Here is a 24,789-nt window from a genome sequence, read left to right as displayed (position 1 = left end):
TCTTTCAGGTTCCTCTTTAATATCAGTTGATATTTAGTTTGCAGAGACTTCTAGCCCCAGCTTATTAGAACTGAAAGCAGAAGGCAAATAAAAATGCATACAAGGCTTTTAAGGGCATGGCTGTGGTCAAGCTAATTTTGAATCTTTAGCACAAATGTCTCAGAGTGGGGGAGAACGAAATCAAGCCAAGGACTCTGAGCAGGTGAGAAATCAAGTGTTTTCAGCTTAACTAAAAACTACAGAGCATTAGCAAGCACCAGGCAATGTTTGGCTTGCTAGTATTTAAATCAGGTTTTTCCAAGGATGGTGAAAGACTGGCCAGCAATCTTCTCTTCCCCACCTGCAAATCAAGGGAATCTAGGAAGCTGCATTCAAACAGAGTCAAGACCATAGGGTTAATCTAACTCAGTAATGTCTACACTGACTGGCAGCAAATCTCCAAAGAGGACATTCCCAGCCCTACCCGGAGATATTACTGGGGATGGAACCAGGGGACCGTCTGCACGCAAGGCATCTGTTTTGTCACTGAGCTATGGCTCTTCCCCAAAGCACCAGGATTGATTCAAACAGTGAGCCTCTCAAAACAAGCTGCTCAGGCAGAAGCAGCTCTTGCGCTAGAACTGCATGCAAGGTTTGGAGCGTTTGCAACCTGGGATAAAATGAGGCTGGTGGATACAGAGAAAAGGGGAAAGTGTAGGTAGACTGTAAAGTATGTAAGGCTGAATATTCACAATTCACACACACCATCAACAAAGCACGAGCCATTTGAAGGCTCCTGCCAGCTCCTGCGGCAGAATGCCAGGGGTTTGCTTGTGGCACCAAGCGATAGGCAGATTCTGGCAGATGATTGCTTTCCCCAGAACACAGCTATTCAGTCGATAGTAACATTTGTTCCATTGCACCTCCTTGCCAGGAGCTACCACAATGCAGAAATAAGAAACAGATTAGCCCTGATTTTAAGTTTTATTACATAGTCGTCATGGCACCACAGGAGTCACAGGAAGCATTCCTGGGCCCAATACCAAAGTCCAAAAAATACACAATAACCCCTGCCCATTCTCCGCTCCCTACAGCGGGTCTTGGCTTGTTAAGCAGGGGACTAGTCTCTTCAATAGGAAAATATATATATATGTGTGTGTGTTTGTGTGTGTGTATATATATATGAACCTAAATGAAAAAATATACAGTTAGAAGAAGAGTTACTAGCTGGGGAAACTGCTGCTTTGCTTGTGGAGTCTATCAGCTCTGCAGGATCCATCTGAAAGGCCAAGAGGTATAATGTAGTAAAGGCAGAATCAGTCCAGGTCGCATGAGTTTGCTTGGCCTGGTTAGGAGATGGCCTTTGCCTCCGGTAGGAATGCATCCCAGTACTTCACAAACTGCACAGGACACAAGAAAGAGGAGGAAATGTCAGCAAAGGAAAACAGAACTGCTCATCTAAAAGTATCTAGTAACGCCACCCCCTTTTACCACCCACTGAAGGGCTTTGTTTCCTTCCTTAATTTTTTTAAGTGAGTAATCAACATGGCCCTGCAAACTGCTGGGACATCTTTCTTTAGGCAAGAACACACAGCTGTGCTCTGCCTTGTGTAATACACAGGAGAGAGTCTCTATTGAAGGGTCACAGGGCAGCTATACTTTGTGGTCCACTAGGTTTCGTTCTCATATGGGACCCCACTGGCATTATGCACTGGATAGGAGCAAAAGCAGGGCAACTCTAACGAGACAGATGAGCATTTCACTGGGTTGCGTTGTTCTGCAAGGTGTCTCCTGGGATAAATAGCCGGCAAATGATGAAAGTCAAGGGAAGACGTACATGGCTGATTGCTCCCTCACCTGTTGCTGCGAATGTAACAGCGTCTCCAGGTATTTGGTCACATGAGTTTTGAAATCTTTTGTTTTCTCTTTCTGTAGACAAAGGATGTAAAAGAATAATAATAATGAAGACTTAACCATCCCAACAGGAGGTTGTAGCAAGTCTCTTATGAGACATCAGGCACTAGGATTTGGCTTGATACTAAGGCATCCTGCTTTGTAGACAGCTGCATGCCCAATTTATTTTTTTTAAAAAAGCTTTGCCTATTGATGCCACAAAACCAATCAACCCCCAAGATGCCACAGAAATTAACTTACTGTAACGGAACAGTGATAACTGTTTTGAGCAGCAGGAACCGGCAGGCATACAGTTTGCAGATCTACCTGATTTCTAGCCAAAACCTTGCACCAAAGGCAGGTGAACAATAACAATTAGTTAAGGAGGCGGATATGTACTCAGAACTAGTAGGGTGTCTGCAGAGGAACTGGTTTTTGGTACTAGTACTGAAGCTCAGGACTTACACAGCAGCATCTACACCAGCTTCTCCCCAAAGCAGTGCTGTTCTTTTAAAGCAGCCCAATCTAGAAAAAAGGCTTTTTGCTGTTGCTCCTGCTAAACTCACACCAGAAACCTTGGCTTATCTACTGCAGAATCACCAAAAGATCCAACAATAGATTCACACCTAGCTGCTGCCCACTCCTGTTGCGGTTTTGCCCAGCAAAATCAAGCCAACAGGTCTGTTTCACACTAGATTCTGAAGCCACCTAAATACCTGCAGCCCAGTCTCACAAGCTATCACAGGAAGACTGAGCAGCATTTCTTGGAGCTGCTTTGCAATGGAAGCTGAAACCTCCATGTTAAAGCATTCAGTCATATCCAAATCTTTAGCTTTCCTTGACACAGAGACTACCAACTACTGCGTATCTGCTTTAGGGCAAAGTTTATCAAATTAAGGGCAGTGAAAGCAGCATCCAAGTCAAACCTAGCTATGAGACCTCTCAACTTCCCCCACCCAGCAACATCTCAGTTCAGAGTGGTAGGAAACCAGTTCCCCGGTCTGCCAGCGCCATGTTAAACTGTCAAGTTAAAGGGGTTCCAATGCGCTTAATGCAAGTTCTATACCTCAAACCGCAACACCTCCTTCCGGAGAACTGCAGATATTCGTTCAAAGTCTCGCTCATATTGCGTCACACGAGATTCCCACTGCAGAAATGTGAAAAGGACAGATTGTCAGGATGCAGAAGTGTGTGTGTACATCTTCATTACACACAACTTGGCACTACACGTTTTAACACCCTATAAGAGCCATGTAAGCAGATATATAAAGATAAGGCTTTTGTTAAAATCATCGGGTTTCCCCACTAACTGGAGGGGCTCATCTCTGAAAGAACTACGCCATATCTCCTTGCTTACAGATGAAGATTTGGTTCATATAACCCTTCTGAGTTCCTCGGGGCTTATTAGGATAGGGAGATACACACCAACAGGGATGGAGAGAGGAGACCTGTCAGCTTTGGGTGTCCCTCTCACCTCTGAGATCTCCTCTTTGGCTTGCTGAAGCTTGTCGGGTTTGTTGGCCCACAGCAGCCGAGCTTCCGTTTCTCGTTTCTTCTGCAGCATGATCTGGGCATCCTGCCAACGTTGCCAGGTCTTCATCCGCTGGTCAAAGGCACCCTGTTGGAAGGGAAGGGCACACCTTCACAACGAGTCTCTCCTCCATCAGGCAACACCACACACAACAACGAGTTAAATCAGAGCACCAAAAGACCCTCCAACGTATGGTACTCTTCCGAGACAATGGCCGGCTGTAAATGCTGCATCTTCAGTGGAATGTAAGAAATGGCCTTGGGAGGCTGGTAACTCAAACGAAAACACGTTGAAAAGGAAAGAATTGAGTTTGCATATAAATTAAGATGGAAAAGAAGAGTTTCTGTGGGAATGACTGTGCAAGCAGGTAGAGGACAGTAACTTCCAGGGATAAGAAAATGCAGTTACGTGAAACTTAGAAAGACAAATGAAAGATTTAAATTACTATAACCTCACTTGTTATTTGATATAATTTTGTTTTATCTATATGCAGGAGTCGGTAATGGGACAGCTGATGGTTGAGAAATTCGCTAAAAAAGGCTGTTAATTAGAGATAAATCTGGAAAATAAGTAGCATTTAACAGGGGAAATAATGGAAATACCTGAGAGAATGGGAAGCCGGCTTTTGGAAAAAAAATGTATTAAATTAGTTTTAATTTGGTGCTTTTGTATTATAAATTTGAAAAATAAAATTAAAAATTGGCACCCCCCCTTCCCTCCAACACATGTTGTGGACAGTGGAACAGCAGGATGAGACCTGGGTGTTCCACAGTCATCAATGCCAGAATAGCAGAGAGTTGTTGTTTTGATTACCCACAGACTCATTGCTATTCTGGAATCTGAATGAAGGGATCATGGGAATGGCTAGAGCCAATTTAAAATGCCCTTGTCTAATATTAGCTAGCTGAACAGCCCAGTCAAGAACAGTAGTATTGCAAAGGCAGCTATTTAATTAATTAACAGTAACAATAATTTATTATTTATACCCCACCCATCTGGCTGGGTTTCCCCAGCCACTTTGGGTGGCTCCCAACATAATATTAAAAATAGAATCAAACATTAAAAACTCCCCTAAACAGGTCTGCCTTCAAATGTCTTCTAAAAGTCAGGTAGTTGTTTATTTCTTTGACATCTGATGGGAGGGCATTCCACAGGGCGGGCGCCGCTACCGAGAAGGCCCTCTGCCTGGTTCTAACTTGTGTACAGTGACACACCTGGGTTTATTCAGAGCACAGACTTATTGTTTATATCTCAAGATAGTGGGGCCAGGCCTGGAAGCATTCTGAATGCAGCAGGCCTGGGGCTCTCAAGCCCATGACTGGGAACATAGGCATTACACATCAACACATTTAAGCTTCTTGTCAAGGCATTCTCACCCTCACAACAGAAAGAAGGCGAATGTAGTCACTCAGGAGCTCAGCCAGGAGGAAGAAGTCACTGTTGGCCTGTTCTTGGTGCAGCTGTTCAATCTTCTCTTCCACCTCAGCCAGCTGGGAGAGCGCCCGGGACATGGCGGTGTTGTCCTCTGAACTCCCCAGCATGGCTAAACTCTTGGCAAACTGACCCGTATTCAGTGACAGTTCTGGTGGGTGGAACAGAAAGCATTAAGCGCAGCAGGAAACGTGAGAAACTAGGCCAGCCAAAGATCACTGTTGGAGATGCAGCAATTGGTTACACAATTCACTGGCTTGCACCTCACCATTTGGTATTTTGGGATATGCAGCAGCTGGAGACGGAAGATGCTACAGAAAGTCAGAACCTAGATTACAGTTTGCCGCATGTTATGCCAATAATTGCATGCTCCTATTTGCCACGTGGCAGCCTCCCATGCCCCTGGAAGCTCTTTGCCTTCAGTAGCTATTACCCATCACTGCCATGCAGCCCCTAAAAGGTTGACCAGAAGGGAATGTGAACGTTTGGGTTGAAAAAGGTTGCCCAGCCCTGATTTGCAGCATGCTCAAGATGCTGCACAGAGATCTATAGAAGTCTTGCATAGTTTTTCAGCTTTACAAAGCAGGTGGCAGGAGCGAGCCCACAATAATCACACCGTGCAAGCTGGAGTTAACTCTTTATTAGCAAAAGTATAATCTGCAAAAAATTGGCGGAGCACCAGGCCTCATGAGCACAGCAGCTCATCCCTGGTAGATCTTGCCCTATGGTCAGTTGCAGAGACTGAAAGCCCCCACCTCTTCACGGCTGCCTAGGTGCCCTCCTCTCCAGGGTTTCCCCCAAGCAATCGGAGACTGTGCCTGTGTGAATCCAACCTCTCCTCTGCCCCTTTCCTGCCTCTTCTGATTCTAGGAGATGAGGGGAAGCTTGTTGCAGCAGGAGGGGGAGACACCTGTGACTCTTCATGAGCCTGACTCATCTCTGCCTCTTGGCCTCCCTCCTCCCCTGCTCCAGCTCCAGCTTCTGCCTCTGATTCTGGACTGCTCTCTGCCACAGCCTCTCAGCTCACCACATCCTGATACCTCTTCTCGGTCTTCTACCCTCAGACCACTCATTATTGTCCCACCACCACTCCCCGGGCTTTGAGCCTTCTCTGCTTGGTGGTTCCCCAACTGGTTCCTCCCACCTGTGCCCAACCAGTCCATGACAGCGAATTGTGATGTTACCTTTCCTGTGATTAACTAGCAGTTCTACAACAGCATGTAGCTTCCGCAGGCGCTGCTCCTCACATTCTACCTCCTGAAGCTTCTCTTCAAACCACTGAAAGAGGTAAAACCACCAAGGTCTCATTTTAAGGGAAGTTAGGCCTGGAAACACCAGTGTGATGCCCTCTGGATGCTGTTAAACTCCCATGAGCCCCAGTTAGCATGGTATACTCGGGGATGGTGCAAGTTGTGGTCTGCCAACATCTGGAAGCCGCCATGTTGGCAACCCCTGAGTTGCGGAAGTTGAGTTGTGGAAGTATTCACTTCCACAAACACTCCCCAAAGAAATACATTAATGTCAAACATACAGCTGTTAAAAACTTACGATGTCCGACTCATTCATTTTGATGGTCATTTTGCTGACGGCATCAGTAGCTCTGTTGAACATCTTCAGAAGTCCAGCTCCACTCAGGGTCTGAGTGCCAACTGCTCGTGGCAACTGTAGGGAGAGTAAAGCCTGATCATCTACAGCAGGGGTCAGCAACCTTTTTCAGCCGTGGGCCAGTCCACTGTCTCTCAGACCTTGTGGAGGGCCGGACTATATTTTTTTGGGTGGGAAATGAATGAATTCCTATGCCCCACAAATAACCCAGAGATGCATTTTAAATAAAAGCACACATTCTACTCGCGTAAAAACACCAGGCAGGCCCCACAAATAACCCAGAGATACATTTTAAATAAAAGGACACGTTCTTCTCATGTAAAAACACACTGATTCCTGGACCGTCCACAGGCTGGACTGAGAAGGTGATTGGGCCGCATCCAGCCCTCGGGCCTTAGGTTGACTACCCCTGATCTACAGCACTGACAAACTGAGCTACTTGAAGTCTTATATTAAGAGGCCATGAAAGAAGCATGAAGTATAAAAGGGTACCAGAGATATTCCAAACAGAGGTGGGCAGCAATGTTTGGCAGAAAATATCCCTGAGTTCCATACAGTTCAGAAAATGGAAGCATCAGCCTGTATTCTGCACTAGGAAAAGCCTCTTGTAAAACAGAAAAGGAGCTCCGAGGCCCATAAATTTTGAATGGTGTTTCTTCCCATATAGAAACTGCCTCTTGGACTGGTTCCCTGATTTGGAAAGTGACTGCCTGACCCACTTGCTGTCTTCTTTTTAAAAAAATAAACAAATTTTTTATTAGTTTTCACAATTTTTATAAACACAAACATAACACAATAACAACGAACAAACACATAAACAAACATGTATAATTTCAAATCCTTATTTCTTAAACCTTACTTCACCGACTTCCCCATACCTCCCCTTTCTGCATCCCAATTTCCAAATTCGTTTCAGCAAATCCTACACCATAATTTTATCCAATTTTCCCTTATTCTTTCCCTTTACTTAATCTTTTGCAGCTGTAATCCCCTTTTTTCAAAAACTTCAACATTTTAACATTCATTAATTTTACAATATTTCTTAAGATAAGTTTTAAATTTCTTCCAGTCTTCATCCGCCGTCTCTTTCCCCTGATCACGGATTCTGCCGGTCATTTCAGCCAGTCCCATATAGTCAATCACCTTCATCTGCCATTCTTCCACTTGCTGTCTTCTTTCCATGCTATGTCCTAGTCAGCTGAGATGGACCACCAGGTGGGAAGAGGGGTTTATTGTGCAGCTGCTAACATGTCATATTGTGCTGGACACTGGAGAAGCTCTTGAAATCTTATAAGGTTCTAGTCTTGTTCTCTTCCAATTTCATGATAGCTGGGCCCAACAGCTGAGAAGGCCTCTCAGAGTACAAGGCATCAAGACCTCATCCGATCCAATCGCCTGCTAAAGATTAGCATCCTCCTCCAATAAGGCTGCTCAGTGAACAACCCATGCAACCCAGTAACAATAATAGTAATAGTAATTAGTTGTACCCCATCCATCTGACTGGGTTGACCCAGCCACTCTGGGTGGCTTCTAACAGAGTAAAAAAGAACACAAAATACACCAGACATTAAAAACTTCCCAATACAGGGCTGCCTTCAGATGTCTATGGAAAGTGGTATATTTGTTTATCTGTTTGACATCTGATGGGACGGTGTTCTATAGGGTGGGTGCCACTACTGAGAAGGCCCTCTGCCTGGTTCCCTGTAACTTCACTTCTTGCATTGATGGAACCTCCAGAAGGCCCTTGGAGCTGGACCTCAGTGTCCAGGCTGAATGATGGAGCGGTGATGTTCCTTCAGGTATATAGGTAAACACCAAGTGGCCCAGAAGCCTTTGGGAAAAAAGTAAAACCAGTAGACCTCATTCTAAATCATGCTTCTGGAGCTGCTAGGAATACAAGCCCATGACTTGGAAGCAATGGAGGGATATTGTTACAGTCCCATTCCTAGAACACACTCCAAGTGTTCCCTGAACACACGGGTACTTATTTATGATTTGTGAACTGTGTATAGCGACTAGAACTTGCTTGCTTTCCTTTTTTAAAAAAAGGAGAACATGATACAACTAGGCAACTTTTGTGGTGAGAATTCACCACAAAACCACACATTGACTGGAAAGCCTAATTTCACACCAGAACCAGTGAGCAAGGAAAGCAGAAACAAGCCGTGATGCCTCAGCACGAAACCAGAGGATTGAAACTAGGCCTATTTGCTGAGAAGTTGGTTACAACTACAGAGAGCAACAAAGAGAAGAAGCTGTGGCCATGCTATGCATTGAAGTGTCTAATATTAGCCCTAGTAAAGGTAAAGGGACCCCTGACCATTAGGTCCAGTCACGGACAACTCTGGGGTTGCGGTGCTCATCTTGCTTTATTTGCCGAGGGAGCTGGCATACAGCATGTGCCCAACATGACCAAGCCGCTTTTGGCGAACCAGAGCAGTGCACAGAAACACTGTTTATCTTCCCGCTGGAGTGGTACCTATTTATCTACTTGCACTTTGATGTGCTCCCGAACTGCTAGGTTGGCAGGAGCAGGGACCAAGCAACTGGAGCTCACCCTGTCGTGGGATTCGAACCACCGACCTTCTGATCAGCAAGCCCTAGGCTCTGTGGTTTAACCCACAGCACCACCCGCGTCCCATATTAGCCCTACACAACTGCAAAAGGAGAAAGTTAACTAAGTTAGCTCCATTCATTTCAATGGCTCTGCTCCAAGTAAACTTTGCTGAATACCACCCAAAGAATACTGACAAAAAAGAATCACAAGGCTTGCATAAGGACGGGACCTCAAGAGCTTAGGGCTGGAGCACAAGACTATTAAAAAAACAAAAACCTCTCCTCAGTGTTATACACATCTAGTAATCCCTATGCCATCAGAAACTCCTCAGCCCCACTCCAGGAAGAACAGTCTGAAGTGGCATGGAGTAAGTCCTAGTCAATCTGTATCAGGTGTCACATGTTGCTCACTAAATTGCTGCAAGACTGAGTGGCCCAAGAGCAGCTGACCAGAGGGAGAACACACAAGTGGTTTCTCTGTTTTGACAGAAGCTGTGACAAGAGGTTTGTGCCTTTCTACCTCTTCTGCAGCTCACCAATGTGTCCGAGAGTACAAGTTCGTTCCAACTGAGAACATCTACAAAACGAATTCCTCAAGAGTTTTACCAAATAAACTATGCTAGATAAATAAAGCGGGCCCCAAGCGCAGAAACATTTTGCAGACAAGTGTTGTGCACTCAGGTACGGCAGCAAACCAACCTCATCTTTTTCCAAGAATTCCCTGACATCTGGGTCTTGTAGCATGGCTGGATGGTTGACCGTTCTTTGAAGATACCTGTGGGAGAGGAAAGGATGAGGCCAGGCTCTCTTCATTTAGCATTTATTTTTTTAAAAGGGGGCAGGGGATGCACATTGACATCACAACATTCAGGACAATTGGAATGTGTGGAATTTGCATTTTGCCGGGATCCTCAACCAGGGGAGTATGGTTTGGAATGTGTGGTGGCAGCTGTTAATGGAGAAGGAGACTTGAATGACAGGGATGTTTAGGTTGGCATGATGGGCAAGATGCCTGTTTCAGCTTGAAAACAGCTCTTTAGACGGCAAGCAGCGGGATTCTGAGTTTAGAATCAGGTGATGGAGTCGAGCTGTGTGATTGCTCTTGGCGGAGAAGACAGGAGACTGGAGGAGCAGCAATGCTGGTGAAAGCACTGCATCAGGCAAGATGTGCAAGGGTGACATTTTGGAGCTGAATTTCAGAAGCCAAGCTCTAGGCATCTCCACTCCCAACATCAAGAGAGGTAACTTATTCAGGGAAAGACTATGGGGTGCAGCCTCTGCAAAACTGCTGGCTAGCAGGTTTGCTCTCCAACTCATTTGAGAGGCACACTCCTAGATAAGGAAAGGTAACAGAGCAAAACATGTGATGTCTTAAAGGAAGGTGACCCTTTTGCAGTCTGCATCACTGATAGCAAAAGTGTAACAAAGCAGAACAAGAACTGGAACAGTGCCTGCATCCTCTCTCACTTCCCTATCCAATGAGAGATACCTGAACCTGCTTTCGATTTTAATTATCTTTGCCAGCCCCTGTTTTTATCAGAATTTAACTTCAGCTAGTAGGATCATGCTAGAAGAGGCTTGTTTGTTTGTAAAGGTATGGTTACAGAGAATGTTTTATAACTGATGGAAATTCACAGGATGATGACCCTGAGGAATTTTAAGAAAAAGCATGCGTTGTTAAAATCAGCTTGAAAGCAAAGGAGATACTTTCTTTATTAGGTTGAAGTCAGAGGATTTCTCCTCAGAAGTCAAGAATGAAAAGGAGGCTGTGTTTTGTATTATGAATTATTTCAGGCACTTCTTCCAAAGCTTTCAATATTTGCTCCTCTGACAACACAAAGGAGAAGGGTTAAAGCTCTATGGCTTCCTACCCTAACCTGGTGACCTCCAGATATTTTGGGTGGCAACTTCCATCACCCCCACCTAGGCATTTGGCTAGGAAGGCTCAGAGCGATCTCTGCTTGGGGATTGGGAGAGCTGTTGCCATTCAGAGAATACTAGAGGGACCAATGAACTGACTCCATATATTGCAGTTTTTCCTTGGTAAAGAGTTTTACATAGCAGAGTAGGCCAAGTGAACAGCTTACCGTGGCCTTTGACAACGGTCAACTACAGCAGACAGTTACATGCATGGAGTGATTACCTTTCCAAGGCAGCTCGTCGTTTTTCTAGGAATTCTGTGGAAGAAGAATCTTCTTTCCCAACTTTTACTTTGGTCATTCCTGGAACAAGGAGGAAGCGATATGGTCAGCTGTACCTGTGCTGCACCTTCAGCTTGCTCTCGCGGTGGCTTTCATAGGACAAACATGTCCTCGGTGCAGCACCCGAGGACCCATGTGAAGAAAACTGCTCTCCACTCTGCAAGCGCTGTGCGCAACTGACTCCAACAGTGCTTGCAGAGCAAGTCAAAGAGCCAGAAAGGCAACAGCACAGGTCACATGAACACTGTGAGTCCAGAAGGGCATTGCTCTCTATAGAAAGCCACAACATTCTGTGTAGAGCCCAAAGGCAGAAGTGCTACAAGAGGCTGAGAGAGGCACATGGAGTATTGGAGCAGAGTAGTAGAGAACTGCAAACTGAAGCGGGCAGTGAAACTTCACCAGTATCAGAGATGCAATATTAGGAAGGAAGTCAGGTATGCCTTATGTGTTTATCGCTCTCCGCAAAACAAAGAGCAGCCAACAATTACACGCACAAGGACAAGGTGGGCTGATGATGCTTTCTTGTTGCACAGTGTTATGCTTTTAAAAGTCCATTGTTTTAAGTGTTAATAACCTTGGAAAGGTTAAGATCACAGTATCAAGGGCACCTCAATTACAACGATGCACTGAAAACAGAGAGCAGAGGTCTGCAGAGATGTTGCTGGCAGAGCGACTGACCAACCTCACCTATCAAACTCTTCTCAGGAGGTGGGGGGACGATGAATCCATTTTGTGCGTGCTTCTCTGATAGCTTCTCATACAAGCCCAGGAAGTCGCTGAATCTCCTCTTCACAGAGAACTGCTTATTCCTGAACATTGGCAAAGTGGTCTGAGGAGGACACAATGACATCACGTTAACATGGAGCATCCTGTATCAAGTTATATCTTACAAACACAAGCATGTGCATAGAGATGCTTTGCTTGTAGAATTCTTGAAGCTATAAAAATAAACTATTCTTTGCCACTGCTGCGCTGCCACCACACACACTTTTTTTTTGGAAAGAACTGAAAAACACACAACATTGGCAAGCATGAATTTTACATGCTGCAGTCCTTTGACTGCTTACCTGGGAGTAAACTGCTTTGAAGACAAGAGGACTGAACTCTGAGTAAAACATACTTAGGATTGTACCATAAGAATATGAAAGGCACTACATATAGTAAAGGTAATGAACAGTTCACATTATTAATCATATATTTCTTGATTTTTTACTCAGGCAAAATGACAATGATGGAGATGAAGCTGCTGCTCTCCAGAGGTTCCCAGGCATGGTCAGGATACAATAATTCTACTGAGATAAGGCTGTGACCTGGTTTATGCCACTTTGCTTCCCTTTGAGTACACCATATGAAACTGTCCTCCACCCCAGAAAACTTGTAAAAATGGTTTGCCATGCAGCATGAAGAAGTTATGTTCAGAAGCAAAGACTCTCATGAAACTCTTTGGATCCTGCCCAGTATATGTTTACTCATTTGCAGGAACAGGAGAAACACAGGTTGGAAACAGAAACCACCAGCGCTGTGGCTGGGCTGCAAAAGGATGAACAGATTTAACTCACCAACTCCTTGTCTTTTAACTGATCAACTGAGTACATGAGATGTGCATGTGACTAAAGATTCCAGAGGGGACGCTTCGAGATATTCATGGAAAATATTAAGAAAAGCTTTCTGTTAGGAGCTTCCCTCTTACTGAGATTTACCCAGAACCAAGTGAGCATAAAAAAGTCCTTTAACTCTCAGCTCCAGAAATTTAAGTTGGCCTTAGCTGAGCAAAGCAAAGCTGTAGTTGAACAGTCTGCTGGTGTAACTAGGTATTTAAGTTCTATTTCTTAGCCATTAACTGGAATGTTGTCATGCTGAAGAAGAGACTTGTGTAAGAGGTTGTACACCCCTATTAAAATAGTTTCCAATCATGCAAAAATATTTTTATTATTAAGAAGTTCAGTTTTTCTATATCATGCTTTGATGTGTGTGTCTGGGGGTTGGGGTGAGGAGAAGGCCTTTCCTCTGAACTTTTTGATGCATCTTACTGTGTTTTTTGTATTTTCCTTCAGAATGTACTCTCTGGAAGCCACAGGAGTCTGACTCCTCTGCTGCTTCCCTGGAAGGCCAGGACCAAACAATATAGGAAGAGTATGAAGGGAAATGACTGTGCTACCCTAAGAAAAGAAACCTGGTGTGTAATCAGTCAATTGAAAAGTGCATTGACTACCCAAGGTTTGCAATGGAAAGGCAATTTAAGCAGAAAGCCAACTGAAAGGAACTTTGCATTGACTGGACTTGGTGCTACCAAGAAAGAGTGTAAGACATACCTGTGTTGACACCTTGTAGGCCACATAGGCATTCATACCATCTCCTATGGAAAGGAGGAGAAAGGAAGGAAAAATTCAATTGTCTCTAGCAAACTGCCATACTGAAGCTGTGGGGATGCCTCCTCCTAGTGGGCTCTTGATAAACTGATTAATGGAGGCTGTTGCCGAGGATAGCTAAAGAATCTCTGCTGATTGTTTGAGGGTCATGCCACAAATTGCAAACTAGCTTTGATCTTATCACATGGCTGTGGATTAGCCTGTGTACCTTACGCAAGGTTCTTAGTGCAATCGTGGTGTTTACATGTGCTCAAAGCACATTTGAAGCATACTGAACTCCACACCATTTCAAGGCATGAAGTGACCTTGAGAAATTAAGAATCAGGGTTGTTTTTGGGGGGGGCGGGGTTGGAAAAAGCTGTAATAGGCAGTGTAGCCCAGTATCCACCTTCCCAGAAGTCCTGCTTAGCTCCCAAATGGCTTATGCTATTCTACTGGCTGAGACCCTAGAATTTTGCTTTTTAGAAAACTGTCAGGAAGACAATCCTCCAATATTGAATTCAACATTACCTGCAACAACTCACACTTCCACAATGACTGGGCAACTATATTTCAGCCTAGCAAGGTGACACAATTTACCTGAAGCTGAACGTAAACTTACCAAACTAGCAAGTATAGAAAAAGGGATGTGAAGCTAAAAATGGCAGGAAGTGAAAAGTTATAAGCACTAAACAATGAATCAATTTAAAAGTGAGATAGTTAAGCAATAGCTCTGGCCGAGAAGTTTCCGGGCAGCAGAGTGAATCACAAGCTGATCCATGTGATGTTATAACAAAGGCATGCAGAATTCTGGGCTGCATCTCATGTTTCCTATATCAAAAACATTTGGAATTCAATAGGCTACTGCTGGAATAATATGTGCATCAGCTGATTTTGTTGTGGAGCGTGTGTGTGTGGGGGGGGCAGTGAACCATAGAAGACTCCAGAAACAAGTTTGCAATGAAGGTTTTAGAAAAGCATGGTAGTTTGTAATACTGTAAATAAAGTTTACTAAAACAGAGTGTTAGATCTGGTAAGCAAGCAAAGACGAAAACAGTTAACCGGTCAGGGATGAAACATTCTGAACATTTCCCATTTCACTGAATAAATAAGCCCCACTTGAGTATTTTTCCATCTTGCTAGTCATCCCCCATGTATGGAGGTGGTTCAGATGATCCAGGAGGTCTCCTTCAGCTATCCAACCATACAAGCTACAGGATGCTGACAGCTGAAGCTTACACAATAGTGGCTCCACAGTGGTGCCAAGTACTGTCTCTACTTCCTACAAAGATGAGCCTAACATAATAATTAGTGACTTGTTATACTGCTAGGATCTGGGAGAGCTCTGCACATCTGCCCCAGGCTGAACAATTAAGTAGCTGTTATGGCACTGAAGGCATTTTTTTTTTTTAAAAAAAAGAACACACACAGGATGCTGGCCAAAGAATCCCTTCACTGCACGCGACTTGCTTTTCAGAGCATAGAAAGTCTAAAAGCAAGTAGCATAAATAGATACAGAATTCTTTTTGCAGAATCCTTTCCAGTAATAAAACCTGCAGGATCCGTGCAGCTGCAATAAAATATATGTGCCAAATTATCTATTATGCAAAATAGCTGCATCTCAGCTGGTCTTGAAATATTCCTCTCCAAGAAGTCAACTCCTGGTGTTGCTAGGTGAAAATGGTGCACATGCTTTGAATGCCAGTAAATTGGAAGTTGGTTGTATTAAGTCAGGACCTCAGAGAATTGTTGTGTGCATTCAGCCAACAGCTGCAAGGAAGGTGCAAGCCAGCACACTGTACATTTGAATTTTAAGGTTCCTGTACACCAGCTCCCAACACACTGCTGTCTCTCATTTAAGTAGCATTTTTGGGAATTCGGGCACAAGAGTAGCTGAAGTGCAGGTATTGTTTTAGGCAAGCTCTTGTATTCAGGGCCCAAGTTGCTTTTTAAAGCACAAAGCCTTTTAAAAATGTTGAGCAGTTTAAAGAGCACCACAGAAATTCAGGAGTGAGAGGGATGATGCTGAACAAACTGCTGTACTGCTGCTTCACCCCTCTATAGAGCTGTGCATCAGTCAAAAGCCTCTATAGAATCAGATTAAAAACTAAATATTCAGGTTATTAATTACTCAACAGACACAAAGTGTAACTTAAAAGGATCATCTGTTGCTTGGAAAATAAGCTTGAAGCAATGACTTCAGCACCTGCAGTAACAGAACACAATTGCCTTAAGCTTCTGGTCAAGAACACAATATATGAGACCATCCAGCTTCAGAATGGGCATCTACTGTACAGCCTTATTACACTTGAACATATACAAGTTAAGAAACCCAGGTGATTTATGCTGCTAATAGCCGACTATCACCCACAATGGCACAGAAGGGGAGTGGGAAGTTAACACAGCAATTTATGCAGTTTTTCCCTTGACAGTACTATTCTATCACATTTTTGGCAACAGGAAAAACTTCAGAAACAAGAAGCTTTTGCAGAATCTTGCACTGCTGTTCTATGCAAGAAGCAAGAGAAAAGTATTGAAGTTGATCCATAACAGTAAGTGATGGGGGTTGACAGTTCAATCAGTGCCGTTCTGAGTTCCACCACCGAAAGCAGAACTTTATTACTAGCCTTCCTCAGTCCGGAAGGCAAAACACATACCCATGCAGCTTTCCCCTTTAATTATGTCAAGTAATTTCCATTTCATAGTGACTCACCAATTTTCTCAGGATCACTCACTTCCACTGAAAGTTCAAATTTGTCTTCCTGTTCCTCTTCTTCCAACTGTAAGAGAAGTACATTCAAGTCAGTTAACCCAGGGACTTCTGTCAGGACGTGTATCAGGCACAACATAACATTCAGATTTGTTTGCATATTAAATATTGTGTGAATATTAAAAGAGTTAGGGGGTAGATTAAAGGCTCCAGCATGTAGAGCTCATTCATGTTCAATACATAAAAACATAATTTCTAACATAGTACCACAGCTCTGAAGTATCCTCTCCAAAAGCATTTCTATGGAACCTACTGTTTCCTAAAAAATTGTCTCCTAAAAAACTCATTTTTGTAAGTTTTTTTCTATTTGTCAGGTTCAATAGGGTTCCCCCCCCCCGAATATTTATATATAATTGACAAAATAGTAAATGTTGTAAGCTTTAAAGTTGCAAGGCAGGATATATGTACAGTGGTACCGCGGGTTACATACGCTTCAGGTTGCATGCGTTTCAGGTTACAGACTGCGCTAACCCACAAATATTACCTCGGGTTAAGAACTTTGCTTCAGGATAAGAACAGAAATCGTGCTCCGGCAGCACGGCAGCAGTGGGAGGCCCCATTAGCTAAAGTGGTGCTTCAGGTTAAGAACAGTTTCAGGTTAAGAACAGATCTCCAGAATGAATTAAGTTCTTAACCCGAGGTACCACTGTATTTTAAATATTTTAAATATCACCTGTTAGATGTGGGTATGAAATTAGCTTAGGGATGTAGCAGGCTATTCACAATAGTCACCAAGATTCACCCTTCCCAGGTGAATATACAATATATAACTGACTATATGACTAGACATATAGTCAGTTATATATTGTACAGTGGTGCCCCGCAAGACGAACGCCTCGCAAGACGGAAAACCCGCTAGACGAAAGGGTTTTCCGTTTTGGAGGCGCTTCGCAAAACGAATTTCCCTATGGGCTTCCTTCGCAAGACGAAAGCCCATAGGGAAATCTCCGGGACAGCGAGGAAGCGCAGCGTGTCTTCCCCACTGTCCTCGGACCTCCTCCGAAGGCTGGCGGTGGGGAGAAAAGCCCTTCTCCCTGCGCCAGCCTTCGGAAGGCTGCTCTGAAGGCTGGCGGTGGGGCGGAAAGCCCTTCTCCCCGCGCCAGCCTTCGGATGGCTGTCCTGAAGACTTGCGGTGGGAGGAGGGTTTTCCTTCCCACCGCCAACATTCAGAATGCTGTTCTGAATGTTGGCGGTGGGGAGGAAAAACCCTCCTCCCACCGCAAGCCCCGGGAACAGAGGAGAAGCGCTGCGCCCCTTCCCCTCTGTTCCCGTACCTGTCCTGAAGGCTTGCGGTGGGGAGAAAAGCCCTTCTCCGCACCGCCAGCCTGGCAAGCGGTTTCCATAGGAACGCATTAATTGATTTTCAATGCATTCCTATGGGAAACCGTGCTTCGCAAGACGAAAAACTCGCAAGAAGAAAAAACTTGCGGAACGAATTAATTTCGTCTTGCGAGGCACCACTGTATATTCACCTGGGAAGGGTGAATCTTGGAGGGATGCGGGTGGCGCTGTGGGTAAAACCTCAGTGCCTAGGGCTTGCCGATCGCATGGTCGGCGGTTCGAATCCCTGCAGCGGGGTGAGCTCCCGTCTTTCGGTCCCAGCTCCTGCCCACCTAGCAGTTTGAAAGCACCCCTAAGTGCAAGTAAATAAATAGGTACCACTTTATAGCGGGAAGGTAAACGGCGTTTCCGTGTGCTGCGCTGGTGCTGGCTCGCCAGAGCAGCTTCGTCACGCTGGCCACGTGACCCGGAAGTGTCTCCGGACAGCGCTGGCCCCCGGCCTCTTAAGTGAGATAGGCACACAACCCTAGAGTCGGACACGACTGGCCCGTACGGGCAGGGGTACCTTTACCTTTGTATGACTAGACAATCACAGAAACACTTACCTCCTCATAGGTTTTTGACTGTGACTTAGAAGGCAAATTTGCTGTTTTCTCTAAAGAAGGGACAGGGCTGATCACAGTAGCCATCTCTTTCTTCTGGTTGTTTTGTGTGCTATCAAGAGACAATTCTACAGTGGCATCTGAAAGTGGATAAGATTTATAACTGGGGGCAGAGAACCGGAATGGTTTAGGAATCAGGAAAAATGTTGAGTTTTTCTAGGTCAGAAGAAATGTATCAGGAAGAGCTACTAGACATTATCCTCCCCAATTCCAGCCTGTGTGGCAGGCATTCAAGTTAGAGATTCGCCGTAATCTTTGGCAATCAAATCTGATAAAGGAATATAAATATGCAACTATAATGCTGCTGCACTCCTTCTTTGTACTAGGCCACAACACCAATTCCTGCTCTTTCTGGATGGATTTATAGTGAAATAATTGCCTAAGTCATACTGCATACCATAAGAAGATAATAGCCCCCTGGATCAGGCCAATGGTCTATTTAGTTCAGTATCCTGTTTTCACAGTGCCACAAGGAAGACTGCAAGCAGGACCTGAGCGCAACAGCAATTTCCCCTCCTGCAGGTCCAAACAACGGTCATCCAGAAGTATGCAGCCTTCAGCAGTAGCGGTCAGGACTGCACTGAGAAGCCACCTGAAAGCTGCCATTTAGGTTATGTATAAACTTTGTTTTCTTCTCCGAACTTATTTTATTGACCTTTTCAAAATACCAAAACAAGAATAAACTTCATTTTGCATAAACTTCATCTTTTTAGCAAACAGGTCCCATCAGTTCCCAAACTATCTGAAAACAAATGGCCAGTTGTCAGTTTAAAAAGAAGAGGAACACATGTAAATTGTGGTCTGGACCTAGGGACATATCTAGGCACACGTACGACAGATGAGGTGATTGGGTTTCCTGTTTGGGAGCTTTCATGTTTCAAGTATAGTTTAGTACAAAGACTTGAGGGCCTGCTAATTTCACTTCCTTTAATTAACCTAAACACAGAGTGGCTACTAGCCTGGGCATAAGCACTCCTTGGAGAACGTGCAATTATCACAAAACTGTCCTAATTTGAACATGTAGAATTACCAGAATTAGAAATACCATACATTTGTTCCAACCAGCTTTCAGCTAGTTAAATACTCTACCTGGTTTTAAATCTCCAATGATCCTCCTTGGCTCAGATTTACGTGTCTAATATTATCACCATCTAATATTATCTACTTAGCGTTCATATAAATGTTCATACAAATGTTCACGTGCGCTATGCTGTAAGTCTTACAACCATGTAAGATAACTCTGTATTATTACTTCCCACCCACCCCATGTTGCAGATGAGGGCACGGAGGCTGAGATCACCTCCTTGAGCTTGTGGTAAAAGCAAAATTAAAACTGGAGATTTCTTGATCTGTAGTGCCACTACAGCACAACTTTTGAGCTCATGTCCAGAGATTTTCTATAGGAGAGATCTAAAGCCCCATTTCTGCAAAAGGGTTAACAGCAAAAGACTGCTGTAACTGCTACATGGGTTTTAGCAGAAGAATATCAGCAGACAGGCTTGCTTGCAAAGTCAAGGTGTTTGTTTCTAGCCACTTTGTAACACCTTAACACAAAGCACCTCTTCTCCTGTGCAACTGAAGAATCCACAGCAGTGCATGCTTTCTTAAGAACTTACACCATCACACCTGGTAAGAAGGCATACCTGCGAATAGGTCCTGATCATCCTGTTCCTCCTGAACACCATTTTCTGTGGAGGTAGTTCTTACTGGTACAGGCGACTCTTTCTTAGGCGACATTGGCTTGCTCTAAGAAGAACAGACAACAGTTACTATACATGTTACAAAGTTAAATCTGTTATTGAAGTATATGCCTGAAAAAATACATTGCATGCCTTCAGCCACATGGATGCCATGTGTTTCACAAAACTCTGTCAACTTTACCAAAGGTACACTTATTTTGCAAACCCATTGTTTTCCAAACCCTTATTTTTTTTTAAAAAAAACCTTCCCATTTCAGTACATTAAGTATGTTTCTTCTCAGCAGCTATGAAGAATAAAAGTAAAAAAAAAAAGCTTCTTTGGGGTGGAATTAATAATGCATACATTGGTGCATTTTACACTATTCTGTCACTGTAGTGCTGGCTTATAAAGGCCCACTGTTTCCCAACAGCTTTCTGAAGACACAATGCTCTGGTATCTGGAGACAGCACTGACACTGTTTGCACGGCTGAGTTGCTAATTTCAAAATAAATAAATAAAATAGCAGCATGAACGGGGTCACAGACCCAAGAGGCACCACGGACAGAGCTGTTGAGGCTAGAAGTCAGACTCTTTGTTGCCAGAGCAATGAGCTGCAGGAGCAAGGCTTGCTGACGACAAACAAATCCTTGGAAGGCTTCAGCCCCCTGCAGCTCTGCCAGAGCCATACCGCTTCAGAAGAAGTTCTTATGCTTTATGCGCTCCCTGAAGTTCTAGGTTGCGGAAACTTGATTGGAAGTTTGAGGCTGCAAGTTTCTGCATTCTTTTATTCTGTATGAAAAGGCACAGCTCATGGCAACATGCGGCCCTACAGTTAAATAAGGCTGTATTGTTCCCCAAAATACAGTGTTGTGAGCCTTAGTCCATTCTTCTGCTTTGGTACTTGCATTTCTGTATCAGAAAGAGCTAGAAATATGGTACTGTAGGGGGCGGGGAATTGGATCAGAAGTAGATATACTATTATCCATGGAGAATTCTTAGAAAGTTACCAATACTGAGCAGAGTAAAGCTAGCCTTTCCAACAGCTCTAGTCATTTTGGTGAAGTTTTGCAAGTTTTGCATGATTTCTACAGAGATTGAGCAACTTCCGGCATCATGCTTACTGATTCTTTCCAGTCAATTGGTGCCACAGAGTTCTTCCTCATCCCCTTACCAGGAATCTGAATTTCAAGTTCATCTCCTTTTATGTGGGTATCTCAAAACCATTCACTTTTTAGGTTTTGCAGTTTATCCCACAGACTGTTACCTGAAAGAAACATTTCTTTCTGGAAACATAAGACCTGGTAAACATTGACTAACTATGACTCTTAGCCAATTAGCTGCATCTAGATAAGATAGGGCATCCACTGCAAAAAAGGGGCTCCACAAGCAGAATTCTATGTCCTGTTTGCAGTTTACAAGTTCCCTTCACATTAACTTAAGTTTGGTAGCAGTAATCTTCTAAAAAAGGAATCAGGATAGGACAATTTTGCTAAAAACTTAATTGCACCAACCTTTTCCCATCACATCAATTATATTCCATCACACGATGAACATCCCCAGGACTGGTCAAAGGATGGTTGAATGAACATGGGCAGAGTTTTTTGCATGCAGTAAGAAAGGCTTTTCAGGATGTTGTTGATAAGAACAGGTAAAAATTGTCATTATCAGCAACAGTAAGAATGTGAATCAGTAGATTAAAGTTATCCTCCTTTTGAGCAATTAAACATAAAGTAAATTCAAGTCCTTTCAGACTAATGGAGAGGATAACTGTTCAGTGGAAAACATACCACTGACTCAGGATGCAAAAGTGACAGATGAGTGTTTAAAGACTAATCAGGTGTATGACCTAGTATTCCAGCAGAAGTGTAACATAAAACAAGCCTCAAAGTAAACAAAATTCATTTTAAGACAAGCAGTAGCAGCAACTCTTAGGAAGAATACAAAATATATGCACTTATGCAGCATGGGATTTAGAGAGCCTCCTATGAAGTCTTATTAGCAAAGAAAGGCTGTGAAACAGAGAAAAGATAATAGATTAAGTAGCTACAGAGAGGTAACATATTAGGCTGCTGCTTTAATGCAATGGACAAAACTGGGAATTAATAATATTAATAATAATAATAATAATAATAATTTATTTATACCCCGCCCTCCCCAGGCTCAGGGCGGTTGAATTGAAACCTAGACCTGAACTCAACCCAAGCCTAGAACTTTGATCAAACAGTCAACACCAGTGGGACCTCCAGCCATCCAAAAGAGGGGGCAAAGATGATTTTATGTTCTAGATTTAAACTGCTTCCAAGCCTCCACCATGCCACAGATTCATAACATAAGCCCAAGATTTGATTTCCCATCACCATATCCTTACAATCAATCAATCTGCAGCATTCTGAGAGGAAGCCATGCCCACTCTATTGCAGGGAAACCAATAAAGAACCTTGTGGCACTTTAAATGCCACCAGGTTTATCATAACACATCTTCAAGTACATAACAGAGGACAGGAAGACTGCATAAATGGGCTACCCTTGGAATGCAGGTGCCTATACAGGAAGGGGGAGGGGAAATGGGTAAGATATTCGCCATTTAGCCCTTCCAGCACCACATGCATGATTCTTTATGGAATTGGTACACACCATCTTTCACTGGAAGATCACAGAACGCCTTACAACACAAAAGCACAACACAAAATGCGCGACGAAAACAACACAAGCAGACCAACCGCACCTTCCCACTCGCATGCACACCCTTGCTGAACAACTTCGTGGAAACTAAAGAAACTAAAGAAGTGGGCAGTTTGCAGCCCGTTTCCGAAAGCTTGCACTGCCATTAAGTTTGCAATCCTACACACACAATTTCTCATTTTATATATATATATATATATATATATATATATATATATATATATATATATATATATAATTATGATTTTCGGTTTTATGCATTTCAATGAGTTTACAGTCATTTTAACATTTCGAAACTTGACTCCCTCCCCCTCCCTCTTTCTGCGGTTCCTTAAATTTATTTTTAATATTTTCTGCTCCACACACACACACAATTTCCGGGGTAGCAAAGCCCCACCGAACCCTGCGAGGCTCCGCTTCGGGCGAGACGGTGCACGGGCGCATCGGACCCGCCGTGGTCCCTCCTCGCCCTTGGCCAAGTCCGCAGAAACTTCTCAAGGCGGCGCTGAGGGGAAGGAGGAGGAGGAGGAGGGCGACTGACAAGGCGGGGGTTCTGGTGGTGGTGGGGGTCCCAGCAGGGGGAGGGAGGGAGGGAGGGCGCCCCCCCTCCGAGGAAGCCACTCACGGAGCTGCCGGTGAAAATGTCCTCCCCGTCCGAGTCGCTGCCCGCCTCCGGGACGCCCGCAGGCTCCGCCGCGGGGAAAGGCGGAGGCAGCCGGTCCACAGGGGAGCCTCCCGACGCCATGTCGCCGCCGCCGCTGCCACCCGCGGAGGCCACTTCCGGCTCCCGCACAGCCCCGCCGGAAGCGGCAACAGGCGGCTTATGGGGAGAGGGGAGCCCGCGGCGGCGCCAGGACGAGGGGGCGGGGCCTCGGAGAGGGGAAAAAGGGGCGGAGCCGGAGCCGCCCCTGGGAAAGAGTGAGGAGGGGGGCGGAGGTGGGCAGCCAATCAGGGCGGGGGAGCGAGGAGCAGGGCGTGGCCTCTTGGCATCCTCCTCGCCCACGCCTGGTCCCACCTCGCTAGGCTTCCGTGGAATTGAGCGGGGGGCTTACTCCCGAGTAGACGCATGCCTGGGGCTGGGCAGCCGGCTCCGCCTTGCTTTTCCAAGGAGCGCAAGGCGGCCTACTACGCGGCTCGCTTGAGGCAATGTGGGGTGGCGAGACCCGCAGGGGCAACAGATCCTGCCTCTTCCGCCGTGTAGGGTTGCCACCTGGTTCTGGCAAAATACAGGACAGGGTGGGGTGGTTAAGGGGGGGGATTCCCCCCCCAAAAAAAGCGGTGCATTACGATCTAACGGGATGGCCCCTCCCGAATTTGTCACATGCACACATAAACTTAAAAAGGTAAAGGGACCCCTGACCATTAGGTCCAGTCGTGGCCGACTCTGAGGTTGCGGCTCTCATCTCGCTTTATTGGCCGAGGGAGCCAGCGTTTGTCCGCAGACAGCTTCCGGGTCATGTGGCCAGCATGACTAAGCCGCTTCTGGCGAACCAGAGCAGCGCACGGAAACGCAGTTTACCTTCCCACCGGAGCGGTACCTATTTATCTACTTGCATTTTGACGTGCTTTCAAACTGCTAGGTTGGCAGGAGCTGGGACCAAGCAACAGGAACTCACCCCGTCGCAGGGATTCGAACCACCGACCTTCTGACCGGCAAGCCCTAGGTTCTGTGGTTTAGACCACAGTGCCACCCGCGTCCCCTACACACAAACTTATGCATGTACAAATTTGACTGCGCTTTGCTACTTTGTATAATGCACGTAGGGGCCATAGGGGCTTCGGACCCCACAATAAAATATTTGAGGGGGCCACTCCCACCCAGTTAATAGGCATTCCCATTCAAATAGTGTGTGCACTGCATCATGTGACTAATTATCTGGGGTAGGGCTTACCTGAGCCCCTACAGTATTTTATTCAAGTTGGCACTCCTGATAATGCACACTGTATCCCTCACCCAAAGAGTTCAAGGTGGCATACATGGTCCCATTTAATCCCAACAACATTGCCAGGTAGGTTAGGCAGAGAGACTGACTGGCCCAGTCATGCAGTGAGCTTCATGGCAGAGGCGGGATTTGAATGCTGGTCTCTGAGATTCTAACCACTACACGGTATGCATAAATGCATTTTATAAATCAATAGTATTTTGTGTGTTGTATTAGTCTAGGATTTG

The 24,789-nt window shown here is 44.9% G+C and overlaps 2 protein-coding genes across 2 annotated transcripts in view; one reads left to right on the top strand and one right to left on the bottom strand.

The window, feature by feature from the left end:
* Positions 1 to 24,789, top strand: part of PPCDC (phosphopantothenoylcysteine decarboxylase) — a 165,537-nt gene that overhangs the window by 8,488 nt on the left and 132,260 nt on the right. The gene's annotated exons all lie outside the window — the stretch shown is intronic.
* On the bottom strand, positions 945 to 23,404 carry SNX1 (sorting nexin 1). Its single transcript, XM_082198953.1, has 15 exons — positions 23,245 to 23,404; positions 19,901 to 20,003; positions 18,201 to 18,337; positions 16,258 to 16,324; positions 13,509 to 13,552; positions 11,884 to 12,025; positions 11,139 to 11,217; positions 9,695 to 9,770; positions 6,383 to 6,496; positions 6,019 to 6,112; positions 4,780 to 4,985; positions 3,347 to 3,490; positions 2,939 to 3,019; positions 1,837 to 1,908; positions 945 to 1,379 (listed from the first exon to the last, which is right to left on the bottom strand). The coding sequence occupies exons 1-15, from the start codon at positions 23,362 to 23,364 to the stop codon at positions 1,329 to 1,331; spliced, it is 1,530 nt and encodes a 509-aa protein (XP_082055079.1). The 5' UTR covers positions 23,365 to 23,404; the 3' UTR covers positions 945 to 1,328.

Source organism: Podarcis vaucheri (genome assembly GCF_965113315.1).
Source record: "Podarcis vaucheri genome assembly, chromosome: 14".
Lineage (NCBI taxonomy): Eukaryota > Metazoa > Chordata > Lepidosauria > Squamata > Lacertidae > Podarcis > Podarcis vaucheri.
This window is presented reverse-complemented; position numbering and strand designations above follow the sequence as displayed.

Bases quoted from the DNA above. Each gene is read 5' to 3' on its own strand.
- SNX1 (XM_082198953.1), bottom strand. From the start codon at position 23,364: ATGGCGTCGGGAGGCTCCCCTGTGGACCGGCTGCCTCCGCCTTTCCCC. The intron at 11,218-11,883 runs GTGAGGTTGGTC...TCCTTGTTCCAG, and splicing joins TCCTGAGAAGAGTTTGATAG to GAATGACCAAAGTAAAAGTT. The intron at 3,020-3,346 runs GTGAGAGGGACA...ACATTTCTGCAG, and splicing joins CCAAAGAGGAGATCTCAGAG to TGGGAATCTCGTGTGACGCA.